The 15090-nt window shown below is 48.0% G+C and overlaps 1 protein-coding gene across 3 annotated transcripts in view; it reads right to left on the reverse strand.

Moving 5' to 3' along the window:
* Positions 1–15090, reverse strand: part of TNFRSF13B (TNF receptor superfamily member 13B) — a 42251-nt gene that overhangs the window by 4540 nt on the left and 22621 nt on the right. The window contains exons 1-3 of one of the 3 annotated variants that reach the window (XM_045083626.1): positions 11301–11360; positions 8730–8859; positions 5713–5958 (exon numbers count right to left, since the gene is read on the reverse strand). In XM_045083626.1, the coding sequence (XP_044939561.1) occupies positions 5713–5958; positions 8730–8844 (361 nt within the window). In that variant the 5' untranslated portion in view covers positions 8845–8859; positions 11301–11360. Of the gene's footprint in view, positions 1–5712; positions 5959–8729; positions 8860–11300; positions 11361–15090 lie in introns of those variants that run through there. The other 2 variants (XM_013047889.2, XM_045083627.1) reach the window with 2 other exon arrangements.

Consider the following 15090-nt stretch of genomic DNA (forward strand, 5'->3'; position numbering starts at 1 on the left):
TAATTTGTGTGTGCCATCTATTTAAACAGGAAAACAGTTGAAGCTCCTCTGGACACCCACATGTCCAACGAGCCATGTAAAAGGCCAACCAGAAGGACGGGATGGGGGCAGGGCTGGGGTGGGGGGGTGAGGAGGTGTTATATGTTCCCAGACACTGGCAGGCCCACTGATGGGACAGCTGTCCCTTGCTGCCTTCTGCACCACCCAAATGGGCCACGGCATTGGGTCTGACAGCAGAGAGCATCAAGTCTCCTGGGTGCGGAAGGCATGTGTGTGCCCTTATCTGCTTTCCTTTGGTCAATCGCAAAGTTTTCTCTTGGGTCACGACCTCAGAAGTCACCTTCTGTTGGTCCTCGGTGACCTGGCCCTCTCAGGACAGAGAGGTCTTTCCCCATACTTCTCTGTCTGCTGACCCCAGGAGCAAAGGGGGACAGTCAAAAGTTTTTGCGAGAAAAAGGGTTGCATTCTCTGTCCTTGTCGGAAGATCAAGTCCTGGGGACAGCCGCCGCAGGTGCAGTTCCCGAGAACCACCACCAGAGGGCAGCGCACACAGCGGCTTGGGAGCCAGGCTGGCCCCAGTCCAGGGACAGTTTATTTCCAGACTGGTTTTGTTTTTGTTTTTTGTTTTACTGTCTTCAAAGACATCTCATATCTAAAAACAGAACTTCCCCCAGACTGCTGCGGTCCCCGGCTCAGGCTCAGGCTGGCCAGGTGGTCGGGGTTATGACTCGCCACTTTGAGGCAGAGGGGTGTGTGGTGGCCCAGGGCCGAATGTCCACTTTGAGACGGGGTTTCCTGCAGTGAGTGTGAGTCTCATTCTCCCGTCACTGGGGGGCCTGCAGATGGCTGTATCTGTGGGCCTTTCCCATAGACACCCCACCGTGGGGTCTGTGCGTGCTTGTGTGTGTGACACTAGGTTGCCGTTTTGGGAGACGAGTTTGGGAAAGGATGGGGGGCATCCCCTACTCCACTCCCCACCCCCATCGGGGTCTGGGATCCTGGAGTCCCCCTTCTTTCTGGTGCCACCTGCTTCTGCTGGTGGAAGGGCAGCAGGGCATGGGGGATGACTCCCTCCCAGCCTCACCCCTGGCTCCCCGTTCAGCCTCCCTCTCCCTGGCCCCTGGGTCAGGCCCCCTGGTCTTTCTGTTTGCTCAAAGGTTTAACAAAGGAAGCCCCATTCTGCCCCTGGGCCCCCTCCAGCCACGACCTGTTCCTCCCTTCCCTTCTCAGCCCGATTTTTAAGACCAACCTCAGGGCCACCCTGTCTATATTCGGGCCCCACACATAAGGAACCCTTGAGCAACTCCTGAGACAAAAGCGTGGTCCTCCGCGACCCCGAAATGCTGACTGCCGGCTGTTATGGACCTGACACCCCCCACCCCGTGAAAACACGGCTGTTTCCCACCCTGCACACATGACCTGCAGGTTCATGAATCTCTTCCTTAAATGCCTGTTGTGCTTCCATTTTGCCAAGCCCGTGATCCTGCTGGGACCACCCTGTGCCTTTTCTCCCTGGGGTGCTTGTACCCCAAAGCTCAGTGCTCCGCCACCATGCTGGATGCCGCTGCCCCTCGGGTCCTGCACATCCTCACCTCGTCTGCTTTCAGTCCCCCTGCCTGTGACCTTCATGGGAGGCTCTACGCTCTAGGCCATGGCGTCCTAAGCCACTCAGTGAACACAGGGGGCCCTGGAGGGCAGCCTGCGCTTCCGGACCCCCACTCTGCTTCTGTGCGTTCCCATCTGGTGGAATTAGGTTAAAACGGACTAGGAGATGCTAAAGGCCTGATGAAAGATGATACGCATGAGCCGGAGAGGGAGAGGTCTGGCTTCTTGGCCTCAGGAACAGTGAGAGAGTGTCTCCTTGCCCTGCCCCCCATCATTTCCTCAGGTCAGGACTGCCTCCACCTACGCACACCTGAAAATGGCCCTTCAGAGGGTCCTCTGGCCTCTTTGTGGCCAGAACTGCTGGACATCTGCAACCTTCTCTGTGCTGGGACCTATTCCTTCCAGAACGTTCTTCCTTATTTGCCTTTGTGACATAAAGTCCTCTGGGTTCTGCTCTGACCCCCTTGACTACTCCTTTCCAGTGTGTCTGGGGGACCCTCTCTGACCCCTCAGAGGCAACCCCCCCCCTTCCACCACCCATAGAATTTCCCTCTCAGTCCTTTTCTGTGCACACCTCTTGGGTGCCCGGGGCATCTTTTCCATTCTTGGAAATATAGCTGCTACCCCATAAGCCCATGAAATTCAAGTTCTCTAGTGAAATGCCCCCTAGAGGTCTGGCCCTATGTGAGGGTCCTGGCTTCCCTCGAGGCTGGTATCACCCTCCCATGGGGAGACCCAACTTGGAACTCTTGGTCCTTCTGGTTCTCCCTCCCTTGACCCTGGTTTCTTCCCTCCCCGCAAAGAATTGCCCCCTACCTATGTGAGGGTCCTGGCTTCCCTCGAGGCTGGTATCACCCTCCCATGGGGAGACCCAACTTGGAACTCTTGGTCCTTCTGGTTCTCCCTCCCTTGACGCTGGTTTCTTCCCTCCCCGCAAAGAAGTGCCCCCTCATAACCTGCAACTATGACCTTATTTGGAAAAACAACAACAACTTTGTGTATTTAAGTTAAGGATCTCAAAAAGAGATCATCTGGATTAGGATGGGCCCTAAATTCAGTAACAAGCACCCTTATAGGTGAAGGAGAGAAGACAGACACACGGCGAGGCTGTGCGAAGATGGACTCAGAGACCAGAGGGCGGCCACCACAGACTAAGGCGGTCCTGGGGCCACCAGAAGGAAGGAGCCTCCCCAAGAGCCTTGGGGGAAGCGCAGGCCTGCCTACTTCTGGATATTAGCCTTCTGGCCTCCAGAATGCTGAGAGAGGACATTCGTGTGGTTTTAAGTTCCCAGTTCGTGGCACAGTGTTAGAGCAGCTGCGGGAAGCTAACACAGCTGACCCAGGACGGGACCCCCTTCTGCTCTTCCCGCCCGACGAGGCCCCATGCCCCCAAATCTCAGAGCCATTGAGGCCTCAGGAGAGCCCGTGAGGGAGGTGCTGTCATGATCACTACACGTGGGGACAGGTAGGCACACATGGTCCAGAAGCTTCCCTGGATCCAGGCGCCGGCAGGCTTGGGGGGGCCCTGCTCCCAACACACCTGGAGCACTTAAACTGTGACTCAGGAGGCCCCTGGATAGAATCTGGGGGCTCCGTGGACTTGGATGAGAAAGGCACGTTTTCGGCTTCACTGACGGCCTGCTGAAGGTCAGTCTTTGCTTCCCCTGTCCATGGAGGCCACAGCTCCGAGTGGCGGGATCAGGACCGTGGCTTTGTCCATGGCACAGCGCGGGGTATCTGTGCACCCCACGTGCTCGCTCCCGCAAGCTGCGCCGTCCGCCTGCGCTCCTTGGGGGCTGGAGGTCCGCCATCCCCCAGTCCACTGCTCCGTTATGCCATCTGAAGCTTTCACAGAGAAGCACCAAGATTCATCCTGACCTTCCAGTTTGCACAATACTTTGGTAATCCTTTGATTTAATATTTACTTCGATCTCATGTTTCCCAGAAACAGGCTCTAGGGGCCCCTGCTGCCTTCACCAGTGTCCACCCTTCAGGGGTTCCGGGGATCCCCCTGCAGCCCAGTCTGTACCCTCTTGTCTATGGCTGCCTCTGCCTCCAGGAGCGCATCAGTGGCCCCAGCCTGGCCGATAGGGCCATCTGATCCTCTCCCAGAGCCCCGGGATGCTCCACTGCTCCCCCTGCCCCTGACTCCGGTGCCCACTTCCCCTTCCCAAGAAGTCTGTTCAGGGAGAAGCAGACACTCTCTCCACCTAGTTCACCCCTGCGCGTCTCCCTGGCTAACAGCCAGACACCGAATGTTGACCTGGAGCTCCCCACTCTGGCCCACAGTGGGGCAAGCTGCCTGGAAAGACCAGGGGCTCGAGCTTCTAGAAGATTCCAATCACGCATGTCCCCCTGCACCGGGGACCTCTCACCCCTGGCCACGAAACCCCAGGCAGGCTCCCTCCCCTTGCTTTCAGGCCATTGTCACTGCAGCCTCATCGGGTACACTCTTGGCCAGTGTGTAGTATCATCAATTTCAACAGCCAAAGTGTTCACACTTTCCGGGGGGGGGGGTCCCTCCTGCTTCGGCAGAGTGACCACCACGTCCCGCCTGAGGCTAGGAGCCCCTGACGCAGGGACTTAGTGTCAGTCTCCTCGGATTTGCCTTATAGCACAAAGCTCTTGTCCCCCCCTTCATGGCACAGCAACCTGATTCCTCAGAGCATCTGTAATATGCTGTTCCCTCTGCCTGGAAAGCCCTTCCCCCACCTTGTCTCTTACACACAGTTTCCTTTGACACGAGCAGTTGCGTAGGTTTGGTGGGTACTCACAGATTCTGACGAGTGTTCTCTTATAATCTTCACAACTCCATGAAGATACATGATCTCATTCGTACAGAATCAAGGCTCAGAGAGGTTAAGTAACTTGCTCAAGGTCACACAGTTAGTGGGGGAACCAGGGACTGACTCCATGGCTTCTACCATTACCCTAGTCTGCCTTGCCTCCCATCACACCCCTGGCTGGGTTTTGTTGCCACCACACACTGAGATTAATGTTTCATTTGCCCAAGTCGGGCATTGTCTGTCTCTACCATTAGACCGCAGCTTCTGTGGGGTCAGGGACAGGATTTTCCTGGTTTTGCCGCCTTGCCCATGCACAGCAAACCCTCACAGTTATGTGTCCGATGAAGAAATGGCAGTCTGGAAGGACTGCAGAAAGAGCTGGGGAGGGGTTGAGGGGAGGTCTGGCAGGGATGTGGACTTAGCAGGGGGATGGCAGGATTTAGGAGCCCACAAGGGGGCCGGGATCGCATCAGCTCCACCCCCAGCAGCAGCCAGAGGCAGCCTGATCCCACGGCGTCCCCCAGACCATGCTCTCCAACAGGTCCCCCCACCTGGCTTTCCAGGGGTGTGACCCTGGTACTGCCTGCTTCTGGTCCACACCACGTGCAGCCTCTGCCGCACCAGCACACCAGGGGTCAGAGGAGAATGGACCAAAGCCCCAGATCTCTGGGGAGACTCAGACCACAGCCACACAGTCATTAAGGCATGGAGTCCCTTGGGAAGGCATGCGGTATCCCTGGCTATGGTGTGGTAGGAGTGGGAGAGCGAATGCCACAGGCTCAGACATGACCTGCCCTGTTGACCCCACTGGACCCCGCCATGTCCTTACACACCCCCACCACACATCCTGGGGTATAGCCCTGGAGCCATCATGAGGCTCCCGGCTTCCACCCGCTGCCCTCCAGAGATAAGCTTGACTGGGAGTTGCAAACAGCAATAGCTAATCATGTCCCAGGGGCAGCAGGTTACCCTCAGGAAGTGACAATCCCATGAACGCTGCTCTGGATCTTTTGCTCCTGCAGAGCGAGTAAACTTTGGGACCCATCAACTTGGCCTGAATCCCAGCTCAGCATTGCTCATGCACTCACTTACGCCTCTCAGCAAGTCCACCTTCTTTTCCTCCTGCATTCTTCTGGCCCACAGACTTCTAAATATTTTGCCTAAATTTTTTTCTATCCTGTGATGACCCTCCTCTGCCTTCTGGCCATTTGCCTGGACTTTGGACGTCCTGCTTTACAGACCGTTCTTATTTAGGCCTGGCACCTAACCTTCCACCCACTGTGACCCTCAGACACCATCAAGTCAACCTCAGAGGGCTTACCTGGGCCTGCCTCTGAGCCTCTGTGCTCTGTTCCCTGGTACCTTCCCAAGTCATCTGACCTGGTTTCGGCTTCCCCAGACCGCTGTCTCTTGAGCTCTGGTGGGAGGTTCACATGGCTCCTGAACTTGTTCTCACAGAAGTATGTGCACTGCTTGGGGTGACGTCCACAGACAGAAGCACAGCTGATGCAGTCCTTCAGGAGCTGATCATAGTACCTGCCTTCCTCCTTGCGGCAACTGAGCGACTCTGGGAGGCAGAAATGAGTGATGTTATCAGATGATAGAGACCTGTAGGCCCTGTGAAGTTGGCCTTCAAGGGTATCACAGTTTAAAATTTAAAAAATCACAGTTCAATTCCCCAAAGGTAATTCCAGAGTAATGCAAGTCCTTTCCCAATATGTAAATGGAAGGCTATCCATTGTCCTCTAAGTACTGTTTTAGCCACAATATATACTTTGATATGTAGTATTTTTCCTATACTATTTATATTTTTACTTTTCATTAATACTGCTTCTTTGACCTACAGATCATTTGGAAGTACATTTCTTATTTTCTAAACATATAAGAATTTTCTAGTTATCTTTTAAAATTGAAATCTACGTTATTAAATTATCACATATGTTCTTTACTTGCATTTTTCAAACTTCATAAAGGAAGAACATAGTTCATATTAACATAGGATTGGAGGAGGAAGCCAACAACCACCTTGGCAGCTTGAGGGAGGAGGTTGGAAGAAAGTTGGGAAAGCTCACACTAATAGTGTTTCTTCTGTCTTAATGAATGAGAATTATAAGAGCTTAAACAGACATCAGTGCCAAGGAGCAGAAGCCAGGCACCCTAAAGCCCAATCATACTCGCATTAAGAGAGCAGTTTTGAATGCATAACAGAAATCTGTACTTTCACAGGGCAAGCTTCCCTTGTCTTTTTTTTTTTTAAAGGATTTTTTCTTTATTTATCTGACAGAGATCACAAGTAGGCAGAGAGGCAGGCAGAGAGAGAGGAGGAAGCAGGCTCCCTGCAGCACAGAGAGCCCGATGTGGGATTCAATCCCAGGACCCTGGGATCATGACCTGAACTAAAGGCAGAGGCTTAACCCACTGAGCCACCCAGGTGCCCCTTCCATTGTCTTTAAAATAAGATTCTATTTATATGAAAATGTAACTCACATAGGGGATTTTAGGGGCACATTTCAGAGGCAGTGCAAGATAGAGGCTAAGAACATAGCCTTTAAGGCCAAACAGATTTGAGAGCATCCCTAGTCTACCCGTTGAGGTTGTGGGGTCTTAGCCTCTCTGTGCCTCAGTTCCCACATTTCCAAGACAAAGGTTGATTTCTTAAAGTTACTATGAGGATTTGAAGTTCCTGGCACAGTGTCTGACACATAATAAGTAAATGCTGGGTTAATGGAAGGTTTGAGTAAAATATTTGTTTGTGCCTCTTTGCAACACAAAGACATCAACTCTTCTGTCTTTAAAAGAGTAGAGGAAAAAGACCATGAAGATGATAAAACTGGGACCTCAGGGAAGATTCAGGTGGGATCAGTGATCTCTTCTTGCCCTGGCTCTGCCCCAAGGTTCTACTAAGCCACATAGGACCAGTGTCATTGCCACTCATGAGACAGAGTTGACGGGAGGACAGTGGTGTTTCCAGGGTTTTATGTGTGACCTCCTTCCCTCCTCAGGCCCCCAGTGTGGCTGTTGCAAGTGGTGTCTGAGCTCCCCAGACCACCAACCCTCACTGCCAACCTCATGAACTTCCCTTCTGGGCCTTGATATTCCCTGTTGTATTTTCCCACCTCCATGCCTTTGCCCACACTGGTCCTTCTTCCAGGAGTGCCCTGCCCTGCCCCATCTGACTGCCACATCTACAAACTCTAAACAATTTATCTCAGGTGGCATTTACTCCAAGAATATTTCCCTGCCCCCCAGCCCATCAGCCAGAGGTGGTCTTTCCCAACTGTAGCATTTTATACAACTTTATCTTTCTCATTTGAAATATAGTTATTTCTCCCATTAGGTGATAACTCCCTTGAAGAATCATGTCAGTTTCCTATTTTCAAGAAGCTAGAGAGTTCCATGAATATTTGTGGAGTGATTTGTGGATATTCTACTTCATTAAAGGATAGTGGAGATACTCTCAGTCAGTTAAGTGTCTGCCTTTAGCTCAGATCATGATCCCAGGGTCCTCGGATTGAGCCCTGCATCAGACTCTCTGCTTAGCAGGGAGTCTGCTTCTCTTTCTCCTACTCCCTCTGTGCTCTCTCACCCTCTCTCAAAGAAATACAATCTTTATTTTTTATTTTTTTTAAGATTTTATTTATTTATTTGACAGAGAGAAATCACAAGTAGTCGGAGAGGCAGGCAGAGAGAGAGAGAGGAGGAAGTAGGCTCCCTGCTGAGCAGAGAGCCTGATGCGGGACTCGATCCCAGGACCCTGAGATCATGACCTGAGCTGAAGACAGTGAGTGGCTTAACCCACTGAGCCACCCAGGTGCCCAGAAATACAATCTTTAAAATAAAATACACAAGCAAGACAATAGCTGGGGAATAAAAAGGCAAAAATTTTAACACTAATAATGGGTAGATAGGAATTTATTATTTTATCCTCTCTGTGATAATTCCTATAAGAAAGACTTTCAAAAGACAATCAGAACAGAGAATGACAAAGGAGGTCCTCATTCTTATTGGGCAGTCAGATAAGACCTCTGACAGTTGGCCTCAGACCTGAAGGTTGAGTAGGAGGGAGCTGAGGAACCTTAACAGGGAAATGCATTCCACGCATAAGGTACAACATGTGCAAAGACCCTGAGGCAGGAAAAAACAGCATGTTCAAGAAGCTGCAAGGCGGTCAGTGTGGCCAGAGCAGAAAGACTGAGGAGTAAAGGGATTTAACATTGTACATCTCCTTTCATGACCTCCTTCTCAGCCATCCAACTGCAATGGGGACTGAGGGACCTCTGGGTGGTGGGGGGGGGAACGGGGTGATCCAGCCCATGGGACTTGAGCCCCAGAACTCACTGCAGAATGCTGCACACGTGCGTGGAAACTGATGGCTGCAAATAGGTTTGCAGGAGAAGCAGATGTTCAGCAGAGAATCCCAGTACTGTTCTTCAGGGCAGAGCTCCATGGCCATCCTCCTTCACAAGCCCTGTGGAGCCGAGAGGCAAGGAGCATGAGAGCTTGAGGGCAGCTGGCATCCTGCTGCAGGTCAGAACCCAGACAGCCACTCCCACTCACGTTCCTACTCTGTCTCAGCAAGCAGAGGGAACCAGACAAAGCTAGCTTCCAACCCCAACTGCACTTGCTGGGTGACCTGCGGCAGCCATCTCGCTTCCTTGAGCCCCAGTTTCCCCATTTGTGATACAGCTGTTCTGAGCCTCCCTCTCTCACAACATCTGTGCCTTTCTCAGCCCTGTTCTTTGCCCTCTTAAATGTGCCTCTTTCTACCACAGTACCTTTGCACAAAATGCTGTTCTCTTTGCATAAAATGCTCCTCCACTGGTTATTTTCTCCTGATCCTTTAGACCACTGTTAAAATTTTGTTTCCTCAGGAAATCCCGATTCTCTTCTCGGATTACGACATGCCCCTTTTTGTGAACAGTGATGTGCCCCTTACTTGTCACTGTTTTCACTTCATTTTTATATGTGTGACTATTGGATACTGTCTCCCCAATTAACTGAGCGCCGTGCAGGCAAGAACTCTTAACTTTTTTTTCACCCTGGGTTCTCAGAATCAGGACAGAGTTGGTGCTCATTAACTGAGGTAAAAAAAAAGCAGATCTAGCCAATGTCTAGCAAATAGCAAGCATTCAATAAGTGTCTATTTATTTCCCTTTTTCATTTTTACTGAGGTAGGAAACACATACAATGATATGTGTAAAGTGCACACATCTGAAGTGTACAGCTTGATGAGTTTTTCCATACGTACACACCTGTGTCACTACAACCCACATCAAGGTACAATTTATAGACATTTCTTTCACCCTACGGACTCCCTTGGATTGCCTTCCATCTAATACTTTCAGAGGTTACTTCTACTCTGATTTTTTTTTAAAAAAAGAATTTCAGCCATTAATTTTTTTAAAAAGATTTTATTTGTTTATTTATTTATTTGACAGAGATCAAGTAGACAGAGAGGCAGGCGGGGAGGGGGGGAGCAGGCTCCCTGCTGAGCAGAGAGCCCGATGCAGGGCTCGATCCCAGGACCCTGAGATCATGACCTGAGCTGAAGGCAGAGGCTTTAACCCACTGAGCCACCAAGGCGCCCCTCTACTCTGATTTTTATCACTGTAAGTTGTTAATATTGCCCATTCTTGAACTTCTGTGTCTGGTTTTGTGGCTCCACAAAGTATCTGAGACACATCTCTGTCAAGGCTCTGTCATTTATTTTGTATTACTGAGTCTTCCATTATATAAATGCATCAACTTTTCTACAGTTTTCTGCCTGATTTCATGATATTAGCTTCACCAACAATGTCTCCTTTTAAACATTTTTCAGGTCTGTTTGTTTACTCTTTAATGAAAGTAAGCCGAGAAGAGACTGGTGGTTTCTGGTTTAACGTGGCAGCTTAAACACAGGGGCTTATCTTCCTTCCCTCTTGAAACCCTACTAAAAGGACAAGAAAAAGATATTTGTCCTTAAAGAGAAAGACAATAGATGGGGTGCCTGGGTGGCCCAGTGGATTAAGGCTCTGCCTCCAGTTCAGGTCATGATCTCAGGGTCCTGGGATCGAGCCCCACATCGGGCTTTCTGTTTGGCCAGAAGCCTGCTTCCTCCTCTCTCTCTGCCTGCCTCTCTGCCTACTTGTGATCTCTTTCTGTGTTAAATAAATAAATAAAATTTAAAAAAAAGAGAGAGAGAGCGAGAGAATGGAAAAAAGTTACTGCAGCAGAGGACAGATGTGAGCAACATTTTTGGGATACAGAAAGCATGTGAACTGGGACTGTTTTCAGATAAAGATCTTTCCCTTTTGATGCCCACAGAGAAAAGGAAGATGATTTGAGCCACAGAACCCTAGGAAGTCTCTGGAATTGGACGCACCAAGTATCTCTGACAGTTGGGGGTGGGAAGACAAAACAGTGTAAGGAAGACTGGTTGGAAATTTATATAAAGAAGGCTTGAATTCAGAAGATGGCGGAGAAGTAGCAGGCTGAGACTGCTTCAGCTAGCCGGAGATCAGCTAGATAGCTTATCTAAAGATGGCAAACACCTGAAAATCCATCGGCAGATCGAAGAGAAGAAGAACAGCAATTCTGGAAACAGAAAATCAACCACTTTCTGAAAGGTAGGACCGGCGGAGAAGTGAATCCAAAGCGACGGGAAGATAGACCCCGGGGGGAGGGGCCGGCTCCCGGCAAGCGGCCGAGCAACCGCGCACAAAATCAGGACTTTTAAAAGTCTGTTCCGCTGAGGGACATCGCTCCAGAGGCTAAACCGGGGCGAAGCCCACGCGGGGTCAGCGTGGCCTCAGGTCCCGCAGGGTCACAGAAGGATCGGGGGTGTCTGAGTGTCGCAGAGCTTGCGGGTATTGGAGCGGGAAGGCCGGCTACAGAGACAGAGCCGACAGTAATCTCGCAGCTCCGTGTTACCTTGAACCGGTCGCAGGCTCGGTGAGCTCGGAGCGCGGCCGGAGGTCAGGCCGACGGGAGTAACTGGGCGCGGTTCTCTGAGGGCGCACTGAGGAGTGGGGCCCTGGGCTCTCGGCTCCTCCGGGCCAGAGACCAGGAGGCCGCCATTTGTATTCCCGTCCTCTGGAACTCTACGGAAAGCGCTCAGGGAACAAAAGCTCCTGAAAGCAAACCCGAGCGGATTACTCACCCCGGCCCCGGGTAAGGGCGGTGTAATTCCGCCTGGGGCAAAGACACTTGAGAATCACTACAACAGGCCCCTCCCCCAGAAGATCAACAAGAAATCCAGCCGAGACCAAGTTCACCTACCAAGGAGTGCTGTTTCAATACCAAGGAGAGCAGCAGAATTCCAGAGGAGGAGAAAGCCAAGCACGGAACTCATGGCTTTTTTCCTGTGATTTTTTTTAGTCTTGCAGTTAATTTAATTTTTTCTTTTTCATTTTTTTTTTTTTTCTCGCCTTCGGGTAAAATTTTTTTTTTTTAACTGTTACCTTTTTCTTTTTTAACGATTTTTTACTAGTTTATCTAATATATATATATATATATATATATTTTTTTTTTTTTACATTTTTCTTAGGTGTTTTCTTTTTATAAAATTCTTTTCTTTTCTTTTCTTTTTTTTTTTTTTTTTTTTTTTCTCTCTTCCTTTTTGAACCTCTTTTTATCCCCTTTCTCCCCACTCACGATTTTGGATCTCTTCTAATTTGGTTAAAGCATATTTTCCTGGGGTTGTTGCCACCCTTTTAGTATTTTACTTGCCCCTTCATTTACTCTTATCTGGACAAAATGACAAGACGTAAAAATTCAACACAAAAAAAGAACAAGAGGCAGTACCGAAGGCTAGGGACCTAATCAATACAGACATCGGTAATATGTCAGATCTAGAGTTCAGAATGACAATTCTCAAGGTTCTAGCCGGGCTCGAAAAAGGCATGGAAGATATTAGAGAAACCCTCTCGAGAGATATAAAAGCCCTTTCTGGAGAAATAAAAGAACTAAAATCTAACCAAGGTGAAATCAAAAAAGCTATTAATGAGGTGCAATCAAAAATGGAGGCTCTCACTGCTAGGATAAATGAGGCAGAAGAAAGAATTAGTGATATAGAAGACCAAATGACAGAGAATAAAGAAGCTGATCAAAAGAGGGACAAACAGCTACTGGACCACGAGGGGAGAATTCGAGAGATAAGTGACACCATAAGACGAAACAACATTAGAATAATTGGGATTCCAGAAGAAGAAGAAAGTGAGAGGGGAGCAGAAGGTATACTGGAGAGAATTATTGGGGAGAATTTCCCCAATATGGCAAAGGGAACGAGCATCAAAATTCAGGAGGTTCAGAGAATGCCCCTCAAAATCAATAAGAATAGGCCCACACCCCGTCACCTAATAGTAAAATTTACAAGTCTCAATGACAAAGAGAAAATCCTGAAAGCAGCCCGGGAAAAGAAGTCTGTAACATACAATGGTAAAAATATTAGATTGGCAGCTGACTTATCCACAGAGACCTGGCAGGCCAGAAAGAGCTGGCATGATATTTTCAGAGCACTAAACGAGAAAAACATGCAGCCACGAATACTATATCCAGCTAGGCTATCATTGAAAATAGAAGGAGAGATTAAAAGCTTCCAGGACAAACAACAACTGAAAGAATTTGCAAATACCAAACCAGCTCTACAGGAAATCTTGAAAGGGGTCCTCTAAGCAAAGAGAGAGCCTACAAGTGGTAGATCAGAAAGGAACAGAGACCATATACAGTAACAGTCACCTTACAGGCAATACAATGGCACTAAATTCATATCTCTCAATAGTTACCCTGAATGTGAATGGGCTAAATGCCCCTGTCAAAAGACACAGGGTATCAGAATGGATAAAAAAACAAAACCCATCTATATGTTGCCTCCAAGAAACACATTTTAAGCCCGAAGACACCTCCAGATTTAAAGTGAGGGGGTGGAAAAGAATTTTCCATGCTAATGGACATCAGAAGAAAGCAGGAGTGGCAATCCTTATATCAGATCAATTAGATTTTAAGCCAAAGACTATAATAAGAGATGAGGAAGGACACTATATCATACTCAAAGGGTCTGTCCAACAAGAAGATTTAACAATTTTAAATATCTATGCCCCCAATGTGGGAGCAGCCAACTATATAAACCAATTAATAACAAAATCAAAGAAACACATCAACAATAATACAATGATAGTAGGGGACTTTAACACTCCCCTCACTGAAATGGACAGGTCATCCAAGCAAAAGATCAGCAAGGATATAAAGGCCTTAAATGACACACTGGACCAGATGGACATCACAGATATATTCAGAATATTTCATCCCAAAGCAACAGAATACACATTCTTCTCTAGTGCACATGGAACATTCTCCAGAATAGATCACATCCTCGGTCCTAAATCAGGACTCAACCGGTATCAAAAGATTGGGATCATTCCCTGCATATTTTCAGACCACAATGCTCTAAAGCTAGAACTCAACCACAAAAGGAAGTTTGGAAAGAACCCAAATACATGGAGACTAAACAGTATCCTTCTAAAGAATGAATGGGTCAACCGGGAAATTAAAGAAGAATTGAAAAAAATCATGGAAACAAATGATAATGAAAACACAACGGTTCAAAATCTGTGGGACACAACAAAGGCAGTCCTGAGAGGAAAATATATAGCGGTACAAGCCTTTCTCAAGAAACAAGAAAGGTCTCAGGTACACAACCTAACCCTACACCTAAAGGAGCTGGAGAAAGAACAAGAAAGAAACCCTAAGCCCAGCAGGAGAAGAGAAATCATAAAGATCAGAGCAGAAATCAATGAAATAGAAACCAAAAAAACAATAGAACAAATCAACGAAACTAGGAGCTGGTTCTTTGAAAGAATTAATAAAATTGATAAACCCCTGGCCCGACTTATCAAAAAGAAAAGAGAAAGGACCCAAATAAATAAAATCATGAATGAAAGAGGAGAGATCACAACTAACACCAAAGAAATACAAACTATTATAAGAACATACTATGAGCAACTCTACGGCAATAAATTTGACAATCTGGAAGAAATGGATGCATTCCTAGAAACATATAAACTACCACAACTGAACCAGGAAGAAATAGAAAGCCTGAACAGACCCATAACCAGTCAGGAGATTGAAACAGTCATTAAAAATCTCCAAACAAACAAAAGCCCAGGGCCAGACGGCTTCCCGGGGGAATTCTACCAAACATTTAAAGAAGAACTAATTCCTATTCTCCTGAAACTGTTCCAAAAAATAGAAATGGAAGGAAAACTTCCAAACTCATTTTATGAGGCCAGCATCACCTTGATCCCAAAACCAGACAAGGATCCCACCAAAAAAGAGAGCTATAGACCGATATCCTTGATGAACACAGATGCGAAAATACTCAACAAAATACTAGCCAATAGGATTCAACAGTACATTAAAAAGATTATTCACCACGACCAAGTGGGATTTATTCCAGGGCTGCAAGGTTGGTTCAACATCCGCAAATCAGTCAATGTGATACAACACATCAATAAAAGTAAGAACAAGAACCATATGATACTCTCAATAGATGCTGAAAAAGCATTTGACAAAGTACAACATCCCTTCCTGATCAAAACTCTTCAAAGTGTAGGGATAGAGGGCACATACCTCAATATCATCAAAGCCATCTATGAAAAACCCACCGCAAATATCATTCTCAATGGAGAAAAACTGAAAGCTTTTCCGTTAAGGTCAGGAACAC

This window comes from Mustela putorius, unplaced genomic scaffold, assembly GCF_011764305.1.
Source record: "Mustela putorius furo isolate JIRA1106 unplaced genomic scaffold, ASM1176430v1.1 tig00000731_pilon_pilon_pilon, whole genome shotgun sequence".
Taxonomy (NCBI): Eukaryota; Metazoa; Chordata; class Mammalia; order Carnivora; family Mustelidae; genus Mustela; species Mustela putorius.